We start from the raw sequence: 21,323 nt of genomic DNA, 5'->3' as shown, positions 1-21,323 counted from the left end.
AGTATTTAGAAACACTGCCACCCTGTATCCACATCATAGCCTACATGAGGCAGAGGCTGCAAGACAGTAAAGGAGATAAGCTGTTGTACTGTATGAGACACCTGCCACTTTAAAATTGGCTACAAGCACAGAGGTATAGGTAAGGCCCAGAGAAACGGAAATGAGGGGCTGCAGGACCCAGTTCTAAGACAGCTGCTGCAGCCCAAACCCATGCCTGAAGGAGGCCAGGTTGTACCATGTTGTCAAGCAGAATGTGTAGCATTCCCCAAAGTGCGACAGGACCCCATCCTCAGGAGTCCAAGAGAATAGATGTCACACCAGACAGTGAGGTGTCAACATGGCAGGGAGAGGAACCAGACGCTCCCTCCTTGGTGAAAGGTAAGTAATTGTACCACACAGGTCATTTTTGTTCCAAGAACTTTAATTTGAGTCAACCTGGAGTAAACACCACCCATTTCTGTGCCTCGCACTGTAATCCTGAAAAGCATGGCACAGCCAAGGCCACTGTGAGCACCTCTGTGCTTTGCAACAGGTAAACAAAAATGGGAAAGCACCATCACAGCACTGCCTCCTCACCTACCTGCCAGCTAGGAGAGACCAGGGTGACAAGCTATGTCAGCTGATTAGAAGACAGAGGTTTTGCAAGCAAGTAATGCTTTGAAATAACATCTGTGGGAAAAAAGGTCGTGAGCTCGGTATGGGTTGACACTGTCCAAGAGGAGGCTGAGCCCACTGCTCGTAACAGGCTATTTGTAGCACCAGCAAGCACCTAGGAACCCTTCTTAGCATCTTGGTTGCTCTGTGGAACTGCCCACATCCCACCACAGGCTTTCAAAGGCACCCAACTCGCCTATGGTCCACACCATGTGGTTGGCTAGCAGCTGGCCCATCCTAGCAGCCAAGTCACTTGAGCTTTGCACCACAGGCCAAATTTGCAGTAGGTGCAGTTAAAAATGCGGCTGTGCTAGGAATCGTTATGCACCATTGGAGCAGCACATGCATCAATATCCTGAAAGTTCCTGCCTGCTAGTGCTCTGCCCACAAATCAATAGCTAGAGACCTCCCAGGTGTAAGGTCACTGCTGTATCATAAATAAAAATATTGCATGTCGATCGGCCTGTTTTGGGGAGTCAATTTGGAATGTAGCTAAATCAGCAGAGGAGCCCACTGTCACACCGTTAACGTCTCCAGCTCTTTGGGCTTCAACAGTTTCTTAGCAGCAATGATGGTGTTCTTCATCAGCATGGCAACAGTCATGGGTCCCACACCACCGGGCACTGGAGTAATGTAGCTGGCTTTCTTCCTCACGCCTGCAAGGAAGGAAAGGGTGGAATCTAGGACTGGCACATCCCCCAAGTTTGCCAAGCTCCTGTCAACACCTGTGAAGGACTACTGGTAACCTATTAATAGGACAAATCAAATATAGCCACCCCAAAGGAGGCCTTGCATAGCAGCCTTGAGTGGCATTTAAACCAACTGAATTAGCCTGTAACAGGCCTCTGCCATAATTAGGTTTGCATGTCACTAGGGAGTAACTCAACACCAGCCACAGCCATCTGGAAGCACTAGGCCTGGCCTCAGAAGCAGCTAGGAGAAGGACAGAGTTTAATCCCTACCATCTCATGCTGTCAGGGCTGACTCCGGGGCCACATAACCAAGCACTGTGTAGTCAACCAACAGCATGTGGCACCCCAAATGCAAGGAGAGTAAACTCCTAGATGCACTGAGTGGAGCAGGGCCCAGGCTGTGCACATTAGAGGGACCAGTCAGAAGTGGGTATGCAGTTGCCATAAAAGGAGCAGGGTCCCCTCTCTGGACATGGCAGCTATTCTAGAGCTACTTGCTGCCTAGCACGTGCTGTCTGACTGGAATCCAGTCCCTGCAGGAGTCCCCAAATAGGGAACGCTCTCAAATGCCAGCACAGGGGAGAGAACTTCTCAGCGTCAGCACCTGTATCAGCTGCCACACAACTGGGGTTTCTCTCTCCATGTCACAGCACCCCAAACACGCAATGCTGACAAGGCTGCAGATGCAGAAAAGTAGCTGCATACCTTCAAAATCCACATCTCCCACCAGTTTGGGTTTGGCCGTAACAGGATCCTGCACTCTGTTGATCCCAACATCGATGACAGCAGCTCCCTCTTTAATCATGTCAGCCGTAATCAAGTTAGGAATCCCTGAAAGGCAAGACACCGAGGCACCAATTTTAATGGGGGAAGGTCAGAGCAAAGCCTCCTTTCTGCCTAGCATCACATATCCCTGCATGGTGTCGCCCACCAACATGAAAGGAAAGAACTCCCAGGTAAAAGTCCTCCTCGGGCCACCCAACCCTCTGTTCAGTACAACTGCAAGTCTGGTTTCCTTCTGGACACAAGTCTGCGATGTCCCACTCATCCTACGGATAAACACGGTAGCCAACTGTCAAGCAGTACGGGTAAGCCCTTATGAAAAGCACGCACGTGTTTTGTTGGGGGAGGTAGTAATTCTAAGTGTGTTCCAAAAAAGAGCCATGCCGTGTAGGTCAGCCCCCATCCAAGAGGGCATGTTCCCCTCACCAGTCCTCCCAAAGGAGGGCTCCATGCTGCAGTGGCAGGGGAAGCCACCTGGCAAAAGAAAAATCATGCAACGCTAAGGCACCTCCCAGTGACAACTCGGAGATGAGTAGTGCAGCATAAGCACGTGGGGTCTGCCGTTGCCTAATGCTCAAATCCTGAGCAAGTGCTAGGTGACAGGGCTCCCCCCCCCTTATCGGGTCCACCAGACCCCTGCCCTGGTAAACTGTGGCAGGCCAGTAGGGGGTGCTCCTGCATTGAGCCACCCACCTCACTGCACCCGATCACCTTCCAGGCTGAGTGTCTCCTTGGGGGCAACTCATGTCTGGCCAACCCCCCTCTTCCTGGAGCACACCTGCAAGCCTGGGGGTAATGCCACCACCACCCAGGGTCCAAATTGATCTTGGCCCTGTTCCCCCTGGAAAACACAGGCCTAGTAGTCCTTGAAGATACTTGACCCACTGCTAGAACTTGGGGTGCTTCCCTCAGTCTGAAGCACAAATGGTGGCCTTCCTTAGTCAGGCAAACCAAAGGGACTCCAAGGCATAATCTAGGTCCTCTCCCAATTAGTATCCCACATCAGGTACAAAGGAGAACTTTACTGGTTACAACAGGGGTATGCAATGTTTTTTGCCTGGAGTGCCAAAAAAAACCTACAATGCCTACCTTGGAAGGTGCCAGAGTGTTGGCATGCCAGAAAAACAAAACAAAGGGCAGGAGGTACATGGCAGGATGCCCTGCTTGTGCCCCTTGCCTCCCAGCCAAAGCCTCTGCCCCCCAGCCCTGCTCATGCCCCTGCCCCCCCCAGCCAAAGCCCCTGCTCCAGCCCAGGCTCCGTGGCTATCAGCAGCTACCCAGAACCTGGACCAGCTGCAGCCTCCCAGCTCTAGACCTGGCTGCGGGCTCTGGGGAGGCAGCAGATACTAGCAATGCTCCCTGCCCTGCTGCCCTCGCACATGCTGCACTGCCGGCCCTGCTGCCCTCCCCTAGGCCCTCCCAAGTGCAGCGTGCGACCCAGGGTAGCAGTGTATGGAGAGGCCACACAGGAAAGCTTGCCTGCTGCTGCAAGCTCCATGCTGCCCAGGTTGCACTTCCCTTGTGTGCATAGGAACAGTGCATGGGGTTGAGCCCCTTCTACTGCCTCCACCTGCAGGGTAAGTGTGGCCAGGGCAGCAGGGAGCTCAGAGCAGCAGGCAGCTTTCTGCACCCCTGCTGTGCCCTGCCATGTGGGGTTTCACATGCTGCTCTGCAAAAGTGGCAAGGACAGCACAGCAGGGAGCACAGCTGGTACCCAATGCCTCCCCAGAGCTGGATCTAGAGCTGGGAGGCAGCTGGGACCAGGGCCAGGAGGCAGCAGCTGTTTGTAGCCTCCCGGCTGCAGCCAACCCAGGTTCTGGGGAGTTGCTGATAGCCATGGAGCCCGGGCTGATAGCTGCTTCCAGTAGAGCTTCTATCCTCCCAGATAGCCATGGAGCCCAGGCTGCTCCCAGCAGCTACCTCAAACCTGGGCTGGCTGCAGCCAGGAGGCTGCAAACAGCTGCTGCCTCCCTGCCCCAGCCCCAGCAGTCTCCTGGCCATGGGCTCTGGGAAGACAGCAGGTGTCACCACCACCCACTGGGGCTGGGGCTGCAGCTGGACTGTTGGCAACACTGGCATGGGGCCAGCAGCAGCACCGGGGTGGGGCTGAGGCCAGGGCCATACAGGGCTGGAGCCCATGGCGATGGTGGTGCCAGCTGGGGCTGGGCCTGCACAGGGCCAGGGCCATCAGCAGTGCCAGGATGGGGCCAGGTCCCATGCAGGTCCATGTCCATGGCCCCACACGAGCCCCAGCCACATCCTGACACTGCCAATGGCCCCGATCCAGCAACAGCACTGTGCTAGGGCCAGCGGCAGCAGTGGCGAGGGCTGAGGCTGGGCCTGCCAGCAGCTGGCACCACTCCTGCCGCTGGGGCCTGGCCTGGCCCCAACCGACTGCCAGGGTGGTTGGCACCGCCGGGACAGGCCTGGGGCCCGAGTTGGTCCACGGCGCCAGCCCTGTGTGGGCCCAGGCCCGGACCCCGGCCCCAGCCCGGCACTGCCGACAGCCCTAGCCTAGTACTAGCACTAGGCTGGGGCAGGCGACAGCGGCGGTGGTGCTGGCCAGGGCCAGGCTTACCGGTAGCTCATGGTCGGGGCCTGTGCAGGTCCACAGCCCGCACCACCGTCACCCGCTCCAGCTTAGTGCCGCTACCTGGTTCAGCAGCAGCGCCAGGATGAGGCCAGCCCCTACATGGGCCCCGGCCCCATCCCAGTGCTGACAACAGCCCTGGCCTGGCAGCGGCACTGGGCTGGGACTGGCAGCAGTGGTGGCGAGGGCTGGGGCCAGACCCGCCAGCAGCATATGACCAGGGATGGGGCAGTCAGCAGTGTCGGGGCCTGGGCAGGTCTAGAGCCCCAGCCCTGGCCCAGCAGCAGCACTGGGCTAGGGCCTTCTGGCAGTACAGGTTTGGGGCCGGGGCCAATAGTAGTGCCGGGCTCAGTCTGGGGCCAGGGGCTCTTACCCAGCTGGGGTCGGCAGCAGCACAAGGGTGTTTTCAAGCAGCCACGTGCTGCTCGACCCAGACATGGCTCTTCCCACCCCTCAGGGCTGGAAGCAGTCTGCATGCCAACCAAAACCATGCTGCGTGCCAGCTTTGGCACATGTGCCATAGGTTGGCAACCCCTGGGTTACAAGGAGTAGGTTTGGAATAGGATACAGGGTAGAGCAGTATCGGAGAAATACTTATAGCAGAAATACTAGCAGTATCAGAGAAATAAGTATCAGAGAAATACTTTTCCAAGCAAACAGCAGTGTGGTAGCCTTTGACTACCCATCTGTGTTACTGCAAGCTAGATATCTAGTTAGATCTCAAGTAGCTTAAAATCACAAACATCATCCAGAGGCAGGTGGAGGTTTCCTCTGGAGGAAAGCAGTTCATTGACTATAAGTTTCAAGAGAGAGTGCGAGTTTCAGATGGTCCAGCTTCTCTCCGAATTCTCATCATGGCTGCTGCCCTGCCTCCTGAGCAGTCCTTAACTTATATAGCCCTTATGACCTCATTTACCTGACCCAATGAAGGCCAGCAATCATTGGCTGCCAGCCAACCAATTTGAAATGCATCACTGGTTGCTGGGTAAACTGGCTGGGTTTCTAGCCCCTTCCCATTGCTTAGAACAATAGGGAGTTTAAGCCCCCCACCCAGGTATGTGATGCCAGTCCCGCAGGCAGAGGGAGCAGGTTCCCCCCTCCCTCAGGAACATATCCAGCTCAGGTTACAACTCAAGGTTACCCAAAGCCAACGGGGCCAGAGATGTCTACCCTCTGCAGTGACCATGGTAACCAAATGTCAGATAAGCATCCGCCTGATAGCAGAGTTTGGGGAGAGACAGAGATGGCATTCTGCCACAAACCACTTCCTGATCTCCAAGGTGGGAGGGTCTCCCTGGGAAGACTCACCCTATGGATTCATAGATTTCATAGACATTAGGGCTGGAAGGGACCTTGGAAGATCGAGTCCAGCCCCCCGCCCAAAGGGCAGGAAGTCAGCTGGGGTCATAGGATCCCAGCAAGATAAGCATCCAGTTTCATCTTGAAGGTGTTCAATGAAGGCGCTTGAACAACCTCCGGCGGCAGGCTGTTCCAGACCTTGGGGGCTCGGACAGTAAAGAAATTCTTCCTTATGTCCAGCCTGAAACGATCTTGTAGTAAGTTTGTGACCATTCGACCTCGTCATCCCTTGGGGCGCTCTGGTGAACAAACGTTCCCCCAGATACTGGTGGTCACCCCTGATAAACTTGTAGGTGGCCATCAGATCACCCCTGAGCCTGCGCTTTTCCAGGCTAAAGAGCCCCAGGGCTCTCAGCCTGTCATCATAGGGTCTGCTTCCCTGACCTCTGATCATGTGTGTGGCTCTTCTCTGGACTCTCTCAAGCTTCTCCACATCCTTTTTGAATTGTGGAGCCCAAAACTGAACGCAGTACTCCAGCTGCGGCCTCACTAAGGCCGAGTACAGGGGGAGAATGACATCCCGGGATTTGCTTGAGAAGCATCTATGGATGCAAGCCAGCGTTTTGGTCGCTTTACTAGCCACAGCATCGCATTACAGGCTCATGTTCATCTTGTGGTCAATGATGACCCCCAAGTCTCTTTCTTCCATCGTGCTAGCCAACATAGCACTGCCGAGCCTATAAGGATGCTGCAGGGTTTTTTCCCCCCCCCCCAAGGTGGAGAACCTTGTATTTATCGGCGTTGAACACCATCAGATTCTCGTCCGCCCACTTGCTGAGCCTGTCCAGGTCAGCCTGGATCATCTGCCTGTCTTCTGGTGCGGATGCTTTGCCCCAAAGTTTGGTGTCATCGGCGAACTTGGCCAGTCCGCTTCTGACTCCAGTGTCCACATCATTAATGAAGATGTTGAACAGTATGGGTCCAAGGACAGAGCCCTGGGGGACCCCACTGGTCACAGGACACCACAATGAGTGACTTCCATCAATTACTACCCTCTGGGTCCGACCCCGGAACCAATTTTCCAGCCAGTGGATCGTGGAGGACCCAAGGCAACAATTGGCCAGTTTCTCCAGGAGGCGATCATGGGACACCAGATCGAAGGCTTTTTTTGAAGTCAAGATATACGACATCAATCTCATCTCCCTTGTCCAGGTGATAGGTCACCTGGTTGTAGAAAGAAATGAGATTGGTCAAGCAAGACCTACCCGCAGCAAACCTGTGCTGGCTATCCCTTAAGATGTTGGCATTGGCCAGTCCATTAAGGATGGCCTCTTTAATAAACTTTTCTAAGATCTTCCCCGGGATAGAAGTCAGGCTGATGGGCCTATAGTTAGCCAGATCCACTTTCCTCCCTTTCTTGAAGATAGGCACCACATTGGCCTTCTTCCAGTCTTCGGGCACTACACCAGAGCACCAAGAGTTTTCAAAGATCCGCGCTAGAGGCTGAGCTATGATGCTCGCCAGCTCCTTGAGTACCCTGGGGTGAAGATTGTCAGGGCCAGCTGACTTGAAGGTATCCAGCTTCTCAAGATGTTCCTTCACAAAGTCAGCATTAATGGAGGGCAGGGGATCACCCTCACCCGGACTTCCCGGCCCTGTAGCGGGCACGGGCGTCCCATGGGGCTGATGAAAGACCGACGCAAAGTACCTATTTAATAAGTTGGCTTTTTCCTGAGCGTCAGTTGTCAGTTGCCCCATCTGGTTCAGCAGGGGTCCAATGTTGCCCCTGCTTTTCCTCCGGCTCCCCACGTATCTGAAAAAGGACTTTTTATTGTCCTTGATGCTCAAAGCTAGCTGGAGTTCCGTTGCAGCCTTGGCTTTCCTGGTCAGCTCCCTACAGGACCGGACCAGTGCAGAATAATCCTCCTTGGAGGCGACTCCCATCCTCCATCCTTTGTAGGCCTTTCTTTTTAGCCTCAGGAGGTCTGCTAGGTCCCTGGAGAGCCAGGGGGGCTGCTGTGCCCTCTTGCTGCCTTTCCTCCGAGATGGAATAGACTTAGTTTGTGCACTGAGGATCGCTCCCTTGAGGAGCAACCACTCTTCTTGAACTCCCCTCTCCCTGTGGTCACAGTCCCTTAGGGCCTCACTGACAAGCCTCCTGAGCTTGTCAAAGTCGGCTTTCCTGAAGTCAAGGACTTGCGTGTTGCTGACTGACTTGCCAGCTTTTCAGCAGATGGTGAAGCTGATCAGCTCGTGGTCGCTGTCGCCCAGCTTCCCATCCATCACTAGGTCGCTGACTAGGTCATCCCCCGTAGCCAGCACCAGGTCGAGCAGTGCTTTGCCTCTCGTTGGCCCATAGACTTCTTGAGTCAGGTAGAGGTCATCCACACACGAGAGGAAGCTCTGCGACTGCTCAGATTTTGCCGAGCGATCCTCCCACGAGATGTCTGGGTAATTGAAGTCACCCATGACAACCATGGTCCTAGAGCAAGCTGCCTCAGCCAGTTCCCGGGCAAACTCCTGGTCAAGCTCAGGACTTTGGTGGGAGTCTATTACAGACCTCCCACCCATTGTGTCCCCTGTGCCGTGTTCCCCACGGATTTTAACCCAGAGGGTCTCCAGCTGTCCACCCTGGTCGCCAATATCGGCTTGCAGGGACACGTAGCTTTCCTTAACAGAGAGCTACACCCCCGCCCCTTTTCTCTACACGATCCCTTCTGTACAGGGTATAGCCATCTATCCCCGTGGTCCAGTCATGGGTGGAGTCCCACCAGGTCTCCGTGATCCCTATGACATCATAATTGTTTGCACTGAGCAGGAGAATGAGTTCCTCCTGCTTATTCCCCAGGCTCCTGGCATTTGTGTACAGGCAGGCAAGTGCCCCCTGGGGGGCTCCTTCCTTGCCCACAGATTTTACCAGGGCTGGGGTGGGCTCCCTTGAGTGCCATGATCCGCTGGCTTTGCAAGGATTGCTCAGCGGGCCAGCAGTGGCGGTAGTCCCCCCGTCCCCCAACGGGCTTAGTTTAAAGCCCGGTGGAGCAGGTCAGCCAGTCTGGCTGAGAAGAGCCTCCTCCCTAGGGGAGAGAGGTGGAGACCATCTCTTCCCAGCAGCTTGCTGCCTCTCTCGCCAAAGAGCGGGCTGTGGTCATGAAAGCCAAAGCCTTCCTGACGACACCAGCGCCGCAGTCTTTGGTTGACCACATAGATCCTCCTGTCCCTTCTGAGCCCATAGCCTGAGACTGGGAGGATCGACGAGAACACCACCTGTGCCCCCAGACCCTTAAGCCCCGCTCCCAAATCCCTGTAGCGCCTCATGACCTGGCTGGGAGTGCTCCGAGCCGTGTCATTGGTGCCCACATGAATAAGGAGCATGGGATAGCGGTCTGTGGGTTTGAGGAGCTTGGGGATCCTCTCCGCAATGTCCCGGATGCGGGCCCCTGGGAAGCAGCAGACTTGCCGGGCTAAGGGGTCCGGGTGGCAGATTGGCCCCTCCGTCCCCCTCAGGAGGGAGTCTCCCACAACAAACACCTTACTTTTTGTCTTGGGGAGAGCAGGGGCGGGAGCTGCAGTTAGGCCCATGTTGCCTGTGGGGGCTGGCAACTCAGCAGGCTCTGCTGGGGCAGCAAGAGGTGCGTCCCTGTTGCTCAGCTCTGGCGGGGGAGGGGCCTTGGTGCGGCAGGCCTTAGGGCCCTTGACCACCTTGGTCCATGCCCCTGGCTGGACGCAGCAGGAGGTCCCAGAGTCCTCTTCTGGCCTGGAGGGAGACTGTGATCTACCCTCTGCCTCCCGGGGGAGAAGGGCCTGGCAGTAGGAGTCTATCTCCTGCTCGCAGTCCCTGATGGCACGCAGTCTCTGGCCTGTGGCCTGGAGCTCCTCCAGCTGGCGCACCAGAGACCCCAAAAGGGAGCAGACCCCGCAAGGGGAGGTCGCCATGCTCCCAGGCCCCAGAGCCTGAAAAAGGGACAGGCAGCCCCCGCAGCCGAGAGCCAGGGGCTCCGTCTGCATGGAGCCCGGGACCAGGGGCTCCGTCTGGGTGGCTGTCTCTGAGGTGCCAGAGGGGGGGGCCGCGGAGCCCGAGGGGACCCTCGGGGTGCGGCGCGTGCCCATCCGTGTCATGCCTCTGGTAGGCTGGCTACGGCTGGGGCTGTCTACCCCGGGGGGTGCGCAGGCAGGGTCTTGGGCACTCCCGCACTAACTCACACGCCGGCAGAGAAGCGCGCCTGTTCGTGCGGCTCCGGTCGTGTGGCTCCCTGGGGGGCTGGGCGAAGTAGGGGCCTGGGCGGGGCTTGACCCGGCCCAGCTCCACTCAGCCGCCGCCTCACACACACACACACACACACACACACACACACACACACACACACGGGTTAGCCCCCCTCTCTCCACAGGCCCCACTTACCCCAGCTGTGCTGGGGTCAGCGGGGGGCTCCGCGGCTGCTGGAGGGTTTCTGGGGGGCTTTGGGGGAGCGGGGGCGCAGCGAGCTTTCACCCGCGCGTCTCTTGCCGCTCCCGTGTCTAACTGCGCTTTTTCCCCGGTTGGCAGGCCCTTTTAAACTGCGTGCATGCGCAGTGGGCCTGCCGTCGAGGAAGCTGCTCCTAGGGCAACAAGGGGGCCCTGCCTGGGATTTGGGGGACCCTGCCTTACTGGAGGGGGGCTGGTGAGTACCCCCCCTCCTCCCTCTCTCTCCCTGGGGGGCTGGGCCAAGTAGGGGCCTGGGCAGGGCTTGACCCGACCCGGCTCCACTCAGCCGCCGCCGCCTCCCCCACACACACACACACACACACACACACACACACACACACACACACACACACACACACACAAGGGGTTAGCCCCCTCTCTCCACGGGCCCCGCTTACCCCGGCTGTGCTGGGGGTCAGCGGGGGGCTCCGCGGCTGCTGGAGGGATCACAGTGCAGCCTCAGTACTGCTGCCACTGATTGTCTATTGGTTCCAGGTTTGTAGGGCAAAGGGCCAAGGCAGCAATAAGGCCTCACTAGTAAGTGCCACCACCCTACATTTACCGCACACTGCATGGCTCTACCCCCAGCACCAGCACCTCCCTCATGCATCGCCCTTTTTCCCCTTCTGGGGCATCCTACTCTATCTATTGCAAAGTCTGCACCCACCCCCACCCTCTCCTCCTTCCTGCCAGTCCTAAAGTTCCCAGACATTGTAGCTAAGGGTCTGCTGACAGCCTCCAGGGTTAACTAACACTTGCATCTCCATAGGCCCATGAAGCATCATCCAAGCTCCACAGAGAAAACCCAGCAGAACACAAGGCAACATAAAGGCCTACCATCCAACTAGAAGGCACCATGCAATGCAGTGCAGGACCCTAACATGGCAACACAAGCAGCTACATGTTGCAGTGACCACCTAATAATAGAATTCAACGTAAGACATCGAGTGGGTAAGGTAACTAGTAGGGTGAAAGTGCTAGACTTTAGGAAAGCTGATCTCAATGCACTCAGGCGATTAGTCAAGGACGCACTGCAGAGTAGGAGTTTTGAAGGGATGGGAGCCCAAGAAGGGTGGCTGTGCCCTAAGGAAACGATCCTTCGGGCACAAAGCAAGACGATCCTTGAGCGAGGCAAAAAAGGGAAAGGGGCCAGGAGGCTTTCCTGGCTGACCAGAGAAATCCAGGTCAGCCTAAGGGCCAAAAGGGGAGCACATAAAAAGTGGAAACAGGGTGAGATCACTAAAGATGAATATACCTCCTCTGCTCGTGCTTGTAGGGAGCCAGTTAGGCGGGCCAAAGCTACCATGGAGCTGAGGATGGCAACCCAAGTAAAAGACAACAAGAAATTGTTTTTTAGATATATTGGGAGTAAAAGGAAGGCCCAGGGAGGAATAGGACCCCTGCTAAATGGGCAGAAACAATTGGTGACAGACAGGGGGGACAAGGCTGAACTGCTCAACGAGTTCTTTGCCTCAGTGTTCCTAAGCGAGGGGCACGACAAGTCTCTCGCTGGGGTTGTAGAGAGGCAGCAGCAAGGCGCCAGACTTCCATACGTAGATCCTGAGGTGATGCAGAGTCACTTGGAGGAACTGGATGCCTTTAAGTTGGCAGGCCCAGATGAGCTCCATCCGAGGGTGCTAAAGGCACTGGCCGACGTCATTGCACAGCCACTGGCAGGAATATTCGAATGCTCGTGGCACACGGGCCAAGTCCCGGAGGACTGGAAAAGGGCTAACGTGGTCCCCATTTTCAAAAAGGGGAGGAAGGAGGACCCGGACAACTATAGGCCAGTCAGTCTCACCTCCATCCTTGGTAAAGTCTTTGAAAAAATTATCAAGGCTCACATTTGTGAGAGCCCGGCAGGGCAAATTATGCCAAGGGGAAACCAGCACGGGTTTGTGGCAGGCAGATCGTGCCTGACCAATCTAGTCTCTTTCTATGACCAGGTTACAAAACGCCTGGACACAGGAGGAGGGGTGGATGTCGTATACTTAGACTTCAGGAAGGCCTTCGATACGGTATCCCACCCCATACTGGTGAACAAGTTAAGAGGCTGTGATGTGGATGATTACACAGGCCGGTGGGTGGCGAATTGGCTAGAGGACTGCACCCAGAGAGTCGTGGTGGATGGGTCAGTCTCGACCTGGAAGGGTGTGGGCAGTGGGGTCCCGCAGGGCTCGGTCCTTGGACCGATATTCTTTAAATGTCTTCATCAGCGACTTGGATGAGGGAGTCAAATGTACTCTGTCCAAGTTTGCAGATGGCACAAAGCTATGGGGAGAAGTGGACACGCCGGAGGGCAGGGAACAGCTGCAGGCAGACCTGGATAGGTTGGACAAGTGGGCAGAAAACAACAGGATGCAGTTCAACAAGGAGAAATGCAAAGTGCTGCACCTAGGGAGGAAGAATGTCCAGCACACCTACAGCCTAGGGAATGACCTGCTAGGTGGCACAGAGGTGGAAAGGGATCTTGGAGTCCTAGTGGACTCCAAGATGAACATGAGCCGGCAGTGTGATGAAGCCATCAGAAAAGCCAATGGCACTTTATCGTGCATCAGCAGATGCATGACAAATAGGTCCAGGGAGGTAATACTTCCCCTCTATAGGGCGCTGGTCAGACCGCAGTTGGAGTACTGCGTGCAATTCTGGGCGCCACACTTCAAGAAGGATGCGGATAACCTGGAGAGGGTCCAGAGAAGGGCCACTCGTATGGTTAAGGGCCTGCAGACCAAGCCCTACAAGGAGAGACTAGAGAAACTGGATCTTTTCAGCCTCCACAAGAGAAGGTTGAGAGGCGACCTTGTGGCTGCCTATAAGTTCATCACGGGGGCACAGAAGGGAATTGGTGAGGATTTATTCACCAAGGCGCCCCCGGGGGTTACAAGAAACAATGGCCACAAGCTAGCAGAGAGCAGATTTAGATTGGACATTAGGAAGAACTTCTTCACAGTTCAAGTGGCCAAGGTCTGGAACGGGCTCCCAAGGGAGGTGGTGCTCTCCCCTACCCTAGGGATCTTCAAGAGGAGGTTAGACAAGTATCTAGCTGGGGTCACCTAGACCCAGCACTCTTTCCTGCCTATGCAGGGGGTCGGACTCAATGATCTATTGAGGTCCCTTCCGACCCTAACATCTATGAATCTATGTTCTAGTTAAGAGGATCCCAGTGATCCATCAGGAAGCTAGGCCAAGGTGCCATGAGCAAGAACCCACTTGCTTCAGGTCAGCTGACCTCCATTCTTGCCATTTGTTTATTGGCATCTCTATAATGGGAGTGTCCCACTAGGGCCTCCCTTTGAGTCAGGGCTTGGTGCATCAGGGAATAGACAAGTCATTTATTCATAGATGTTAGTGTTGGAAGGGACCTCAGTAAAGTCAGAGTCTGACCCCCTTCCCTGGGGAAGAAAGAGAGCTGCGGTCAGATGACCCCAGGTAGGTGCTTGTCCAGTCTCCTCTTGAAGACCCCCAGGGTAGGGGAGAGCACCACCTCCCTTGGAGCCCTTTCCAGATTCTGGCAACCTTTACTGCAAAAAAGTAAAGGCATTAGCCCTACACCCAAGCCTACTCTCCGTCAATTTGTGGCCATTGTTCCTAGTTGCTCTATTTACTGGGGCACCCCCTATTCCCTGCTGAATTTACAGACACAGTCACAAGATCACTTCTCAGCCTTTTCTTTCAAAAGCTGAAAAGATCTAGGTCCCTCAGTCTCCCCTTGTAGGACCCTGCCTGCAGGCCTGACTATACAAGCAGCTCTCCTCTGAACCTTCTCAAGATTCTCAGCAACCCTTTTGAAGTGTGGCGCCCAGAACTGGATGCGGTACTCTAGCTGTGGCCTGACCAGTGCCACAGAGGGGAAGCATCGCCTCCCTGGACCTGTTAAATCATGCATCTGCTAACGCATGATAAAGTGCAATTATCCTTGTTGATCACTTTGTCTCATTGACGACTCACATTCATCTTGGAGTCAACTATGACTCTGGGCTGCTGAGCAGGTCATCCCCCAGCCTGCAAGTGTGTTGGTGGTTCTTTTTGCCCAGATGCAGCACTTCAGGTAGAGGCTGCTTCCACACTTGTCTCAGAACTCACTCATGCCAACTGCAAGAGCTGGGTTACAGGGGAGAGCAACAGGGGTCCAAGGAACTGCAACTCCTTCTTGCAGACACTAGGGGCTTGTGGGAATGCATGGCCTAAGGGTTCTGGCAGGCTGGGATCACAGAGGGCCTCATTCCTACAGAACTTCCCAACAGCCCTTCTTACATAAAGCACAAGTGTTACACCAAGCCTCAAGAGCACCCCCCCTCCGTTTCTCCTTAGTATCTCGAGTTTTGAACCAAGTCTGTTCCGGCCAGCCTTACCTGCAGCTGCCACCACTATGTCTGCCAGAATCGTGTGCTGCTTGAGTTGCTCCTTAGGCGTGTAGCGGTGCGATATTGTGACCGTCGCATCCCCTGCAAAATACGGCCCAGTGAGCTTCAATGTACATCAGCAGCCCACTCCACATGCATCTATCAGCCCCACCCAGGCAGAGATGAGGAGTGGACTCAAAATAAGCTGGGTACAGGCAATGTACTGACCGCCGATAGCAAGAACACAGCCCTGCCTGGACGCACTCCTAGTTGTGTTGCATGGGTAACAGATTTGCACCCGTGTCATACCCCCTCCCAGGTGTAGGCCCTGGTTCCTTAGGCCATAAGCCAGGGGTGGGCAAAATGCAGCCCACTAGGCCATTCTATCCAGCCCGCAGGGCCCCTAAAAAAAAAAAATTTAGAAAATTAATATCGATCTGCCCTGGGCTGCCTGTCATGCGGCCCTCAATGGCTCGCCAAAACTCAGTAAGCAGCCCTTCGCCTGAAATAATTGCCCACCCGTGCTATAAGCAGTGACAGCCCGTGTTCCAGCATGCTGCCTCAGCCCATGAGCACCAAATGCTCATCATGAGCATTAAAAGGCAGCTTCTGACTGAGGATGGTCTAGTAGTGGTGCAGCTGCCTGCAAGGCCCGAATTCTCTCTCCCAGGAAGTTTGCCCAAGCCAGCTGGATAGACACTTGGCTGGGGTGGTTCTGCCAGGGACTATCCCACCCTGGGCAGGGAGCTAGATGAGACAATGGCTCAAAGTCCCTTCCAGCCCTGCTTGCCTACAAATTCTGTGACCCTGTTACAATTCAGCTGCAAGGGCAATCTCCCAGCCAAATGACAGACCTCAGGCAACCGCTCTTCCAAGCCTGTGTCGTTACCTCCAGGGCGCTCATGTCGGCCGTCTGTGTGCAGCAGCATGGCTATTGGCATGCCCACATTCTTGGATCTGCCAGCCACAACGACGTTCTTCCCAAGGGTCGGGATCCCTGAAGCATGGGGTGGGGAAAGAGGGAGAGGAGAAAAAAAAGCCACATCCAGTTGAAGGCAAAACTAAGCCCTTTGTGGTAAAAGTGCAGAGATGAACAGCAAGGCTGGCTCTATGGCTCCTACCAGTTCTCTTGATGATTTCCCACACCCCCCATGGGGTGGCTGGCAGCATGGTATACTGGTCCAGGCACATGCGTCCCACGTTTATCACATGGAAGCCATCCACATCTTTATCCGGTGTCACAGCATTGCAGATCTTGCGCTCATCAATATGCTCTGGAAAGAAGAACAGCGTTAGCCCTCAAGGCCATTTAGCCAGACAAAATGAAACCACTGAAGGCTGATCTCCAACATGCGTGCTAGGTCTCAGCACAGATCATCAGGATGAGAAAGCTGAAGGTTACAGAAATCAAGTGGCTTCCTCCTCTACTTGAAAGGGTGTAAAAAGATGCCACTCTGCCTCCGACTACAGGTAGTCAATTCTGTCCAGAGGGTTACAAAAAAAAAAAAGTGTATCCCTTGCCAAAAAAAGGGTATTTAAGGCCAAAGAGAAAACACAGGCAGGCTGGCACCATGCAAAGGTGTCAGACTCCCGGAGATGGGCAATACATGGGGGAAGGTATAAGCAACTGATACAGAGGCCCATAAAATGCCAATACCAGCAACTGCCCAGGCAGGGCGGTAGCCTTTCCTCCACCAGGGTGGGAGGTGCCTGTGGGTCAAGATAGTTGCCTCTACCCATGTAGAAACAGCATCGGGGTAGAAGGTCATCTCCTCAGGACCATGCTTCACTGCACTGTGACCCTGTCCTCTCAGTGGAAGTCCTCTCCAAAAAGGTCTGACTAGTGAGAACCCCCTAGCGTGTAGCCCCAACCCACCAGGCAAGGGAAGCTGCACCAGCAGGCCATCCACATTGGTGTCGTCATTCAGCTTCACAATTAAGTCAAGTAGCTCCTCCTCGGTGACAGAGGCTGGCCGCAGGATGGTTTCGCTGCTGATTCCTGCAGAGGAATAGAGAGCCCTGCATCAGGGTGGCAGGTCACATGCACACCCTGGCTGGATGTAAATATTCCCCAATTTTTGGGCATCTGCACAGAAAACCCCTCCTGAGGACCAACTGTTGTGGAAGTCCAAAGGCTGCAAAGTCAGCCTCTCCCATCCCTTGAAGGAGACTCAACGTGGATGGCAGGCCTCCACTGAAACAGCACCCGTTGGAGCCAAAGCCTATCCTAACCCTTAATCCAGCTGGGGGGAGAAACATGCAAGCACGGCTGCCACTGAGGTAAGCACCAAAGAACACCTTGGGGCCTGCAAGCACCCCCAAACCCAGAGTACTGAGGCAGCATGGAATAAGCGCTCAAAGCAGCCACACTCATGTGGGCCACCTCCGAGTGGCATTGGAAACGCAAAAGCCACAAACAAGCAGTCAAGTAGTGTGGCTTCCCCTCCCAGCAGATTCCATTGAGCAACCCAGCACCCACTCAACCAGGAAGGAGAAGGGCTGTTTAGTGACTGGTGCTGGTGGCTTTGGCTAGGGGACAATGCAGAAGTACCTGCAAGAGTACAGACCACAGTAAAAGTCTGAGAAGGACAAAGCTAAACCAGCCCCTGCACCTGAGGGGCGAGACCCTTGGCCAAGCCACAGCTGCAGGAAGCAGCAAACAGCCCTGGGAGTTTGTATTAAGAATTCCCTGTGATGCACAGAAAGAAACAGCAGAGCCATTGTCTCAGAGCACAATGGGCCACCATCACCTACAGCTTAGATTCAGGTGGAGCACCACCTTCCAGACCTGGAGGACTAAATCCCAGCAGTGGGCAAAAATGGACACATGTTGCCCTGGACTGATACAAGTCCCCTGGAGAGCAAAGCTGAAAGTGATGCAGCTCTAGAACCAATCTGGAAGTAGGGAGGCCAACATTGAAAGAGCGCAAGAACATACCAACATCAGCAGCGGCCTTGGTTTTGTTGAGGACATAGGAGTGACTGGCAGGGTTCTCACCCACCAGAACCACGCTGAGATGGGGCCTCTTGTTCCCAGCAGCCACCCACTGTTCAACCTCGTGTCGGGCTTCTTGTCTGATCTGCCGTGCCAATTTCCTTCCCGAAATCACAACTGCATCATTTCTGCAACAGAAACCATTACCTCAGGTGCGGAAAGCAGGAACTCGCACTAGCCTCTGTCACCCTTCCCTACCCCCAGCCTCGCATAAACACTTCTGAGGCACAGGAGTGCAGGCAAGGCTGGTCATGGCAAAGACCACTTTAATAAGAACCCATGACTAGTGCTGCAGCCGTCTCACCAAGAGCAGCATACAAGGCAGAGGCCAGGCTGCCTCCAAGAGAAGCAGGTGGGCCCAGTGATATACCCAGTTGTGAGGCTTGCCCCAAAACAGGACATTCATTTGTAACAAATGTCCTGAGTGTATAGGCAGCCTGGTAAGAAAAGACCATGGTGTAGCATGTTGCTCACAATGCATGAACTGGGAAAACCTGGATCCATTGGCAGGTTTTTTCTGGGAGAGAGACAGAGGCCTGTCAAGCCTCTCTGGCAAATATTTTTGCTTAGCACACAAAAGGTGTTAAATGAAGACTCTGCCTTCCCACATGCCCATGGCAGAACCTCCTTGCAACAGGGTGTGCCAGCCACAGCATTATAAATAGAGGCTTAGGGCAACCAAGGTCAGGTGAGTGCATTTAACTGATGTAAAAAGTAGAACAATGAATAGTCTCAGGCTGTATCCATGCTGGATACAGGTACAGCAAAGGAAATGCTGTACCTGGGTCACTGGCAGAGGTCCAAGAGTCAGGCTGCTTTGTCTAGCAAGTAGCATCTCAAAGGTAGCTAAAGTAAAAGCTGGATAGCCCATGACACTTGAGCCACAGCAAAAGTAGCTCCCTGCCCCCGTGCAAGATCTAAATTGGGACCAGAAGCGCACACCCACAGAGGACGACTTCCGAGGACCGGCTAGGATTACAGTAAGGAAAGGTCCTAGAAAGACAGCCGGCTGGAGAAGCCAAGCAGCTGCCAAAGCATGCTAACCAAACAGCTCTGTTCCAGCTTTGCTGGCAGCAACCTCAAACATGTCAAAGTACAGCATCAGTAAGAAAGAGACACAGAGACCGTATCCAGCAAGTGAATTCAGCCCTGGCCAAAAAAAGGTTAAGCTCATAAGAAGGCTGACAGAGACAAAGACCATTGCTACAGGCAGCTGTCATGCCAGGCTTGCTAGTTAGCAATAACCTCTTGATGGACAACACTATCATGAATGCAACGTTTAGGGTGGAGGACTTCATTTGTCACTTTTGTCCCATGGCTGGACCAGGCCTGTGGGGCAAAAGGCTGCGTCTCCAGACAGGTGGGAGAAAATCCCAGACACTCGGCCCTTCCACAACCAAGCTCTTGGCCAGCACATTTAAGCAATGCTCATGGAGCTCAGCAGGATATGCATCCCAAGTGTCTAACAGTTATAAATAGGCTATGGCCCGGCAAGGCCACTGGGTCACAAACAGCTGCCTTGGAGCAACATGAGTGGCAGAGTCCACAGTCCAGTAGCATCTGCTGCAGTCGGGTAAAACAAATGCAGCCTTCCCCACTCCACGGAAACTTAAGAGGACTGAGGAGCTCTGTCAGGGGTCTGCCCATACCCCAGCAGTTGGCTTCCCTGGAGCCAAAGTCCCTTGTCACATCCCCAAGGCCTGCCATGGGAGGAAAGCTAAGACCGTCTCATTCTGTGGCCCAACCTCCCTAACATTTGAACTCGTTTCTTTCTGCAGAGGTGTCAGGAAACAGAATGGGAGTCCAGCACTGCCAGCAGGCAAGTCTCCAGATCATTTCCTTGCGTTGTGAGCCAGCATAAGGACAGGAACATCTGGACATGCAGTGCCAGTCACGCGCTCTTGGCCAAGACAGGTGGGGTTATACAAAGTCCCTCCTCATGTCTCCAGCACAAAACCTCCCAAGTAACACAAGGAGGTTTCCATTTACCCAGAACAATTTTTGCCTGGGCAAGCAGTCCAAGGCAGGCATTCCCAAACAAGAGGCACTGCAGAGAGCCCCGAAACATGTGGTCATTGCAACCTCCCTTCCCAAGGACACAGTGCAGGTCCTGGCACACCGTCAGAGGGACCCACCGAGCCGAGCCAAGCGTCACGTGCGGCTGCCTGGAAGCGCCCAAAGGCGTCCTGGGAGCAGGAGCTCCTCGTATGGGCACGCTTCAAGGGAATGGAGGAGTCTGTCCCAGCCTCTGCTGTCTGTCCAGGCAGGCACCAAGGCAGGACATTGGCAGTACCTCCTCCTTACATAACCCTGAACTAGACACAGGGCCAAACAAGATGGGAAGGGCAGGCAGGGGAATGAGGGCAGAGATGGAGGGTGCGCGACGCCAGGTGCTACTGAGCTCCCAGTCCCCCAGCACTTGGGGCAGCCTGGTTCGCACCCAGTCCTCAGCTACCCGCTACAGCCTGGGCACAGAGCTGAAGTGCGGGCAGGACACCACAGCCCCACGGCACCGCCGCTCTGCCCTGCAGACGGATGCATCTGCCTCAGCATCGTGCTCCTGAGCGGTGCAAGAGCTCAGCAGAGGGAGAGCAGAAGCAGCAGGAAAGAGACGAGAGGAACCAAGTCCAGCTCGGGGGAGCAGGAAGTCACCGAGGGTGTCTGCACAGGCGCAGAGAGCAGACCCCGGGGAAGAGAGAGCCGTCCTTTACACGCACAGCCCTTGCCAGCCCCTCGATAGGGGCATGCCGGCACCGGTAGGGGCAGGAGCCGGGCCCGGGTGGGGAGGGGAGGCGCTCGCACAGGACCGCGGCCCCTCGTGCAAGGCGGGAGCCGGATTTCATCAGCCTGCAGCGCTCGCGGCGGCCGCCAGGGGCTCCCCCGCCCTGCGGCACCGGGCCAGGCCGGGCCGGGGCAGCCGAGGGCAGCGCAGCCGGACCGCGGGGCTGCCTCGCCCGGGGTCCCCATGACGTCAGGAGACGTCACTCCACAGCTCCCCCACCCAGGCGGGCCCGGGACGTGCGACAGCCGCTCCGGCCAGGCGGCCCCTGGGGACCCATGTGACGTCAGGCAACATCGATCCCTACGCCACCCCCCGCGGGCTCAGACCCCGCCGCCCCCGCCCGGGGGGCTGCCCCGCGGCAACACAGCCCTTATGACGTCAGGCAGTCATTCCGCATCATAGGGATACCCCCCCAATGACGGCATGAGGCCGGCCCCTACCTGGGCGCGCTGAGGTGCAGGCGCCGGGCTCGCGGGTCTCGGCCGAGCCGCGCCAGAGCGCGCAGCAGCGGCGGTTGGAGAAAAAGCGGACCCAGCGCGGTTGCCATGGTGCTGGGGGTGGTGGGGACCGCACCTCGCCGGACCCTGCCCTAATATAGGGATCCCGGCTCCGCCCCCCGCACCCGGAGCCACGCCATTGGCTGGAGGCGGGCGATACGCGCGGCGCCGGCCAGGCTCCGATTGGCCTACGCTGGGAGGGACGTCACAAGGGAGGGAAGCCGAC

At 55.7% G+C, this 21,323-nt stretch overlaps 1 protein-coding gene across 1 annotated transcript; it reads right to left on the bottom strand.

Moving 5' to 3' along the window:
- Window positions 1-403: 403 nt before the first annotated feature.
- On the bottom strand, window positions 404-21,177 carry MTHFD2 (methylenetetrahydrofolate dehydrogenase (NADP+ dependent) 2, methenyltetrahydrofolate cyclohydrolase). The gene is made up of 8 exons (XM_059730565.1): window positions 21,041-21,177; window positions 17,762-17,946; window positions 16,700-16,822; window positions 15,945-16,097; window positions 15,713-15,820; window positions 14,833-14,925; window positions 2,052-2,177; window positions 404-1,310 (listed from the first exon to the last, which is right to left on the bottom strand). The coding sequence occupies exons 1-8, from the start codon at window positions 21,145-21,147 to the stop codon at window positions 1,171-1,173; spliced, it is 1,035 nt and encodes a 344-aa protein (XP_059586548.1). The 5' UTR covers window positions 21,148-21,177; the 3' UTR covers window positions 404-1,170.
- Window positions 21,178-21,323: the final 146 nt, after the last annotated feature.

The sequence above is a fragment of the Alligator mississippiensis genome, chromosome 7 (assembly GCF_030867095.1).
Source record: "Alligator mississippiensis isolate rAllMis1 chromosome 7, rAllMis1, whole genome shotgun sequence".
NCBI lineage: Eukaryota > Metazoa > Chordata > Crocodylia > Alligatoridae > Alligator > Alligator mississippiensis.
This window is presented reverse-complemented; position numbering and strand designations above follow the sequence as displayed.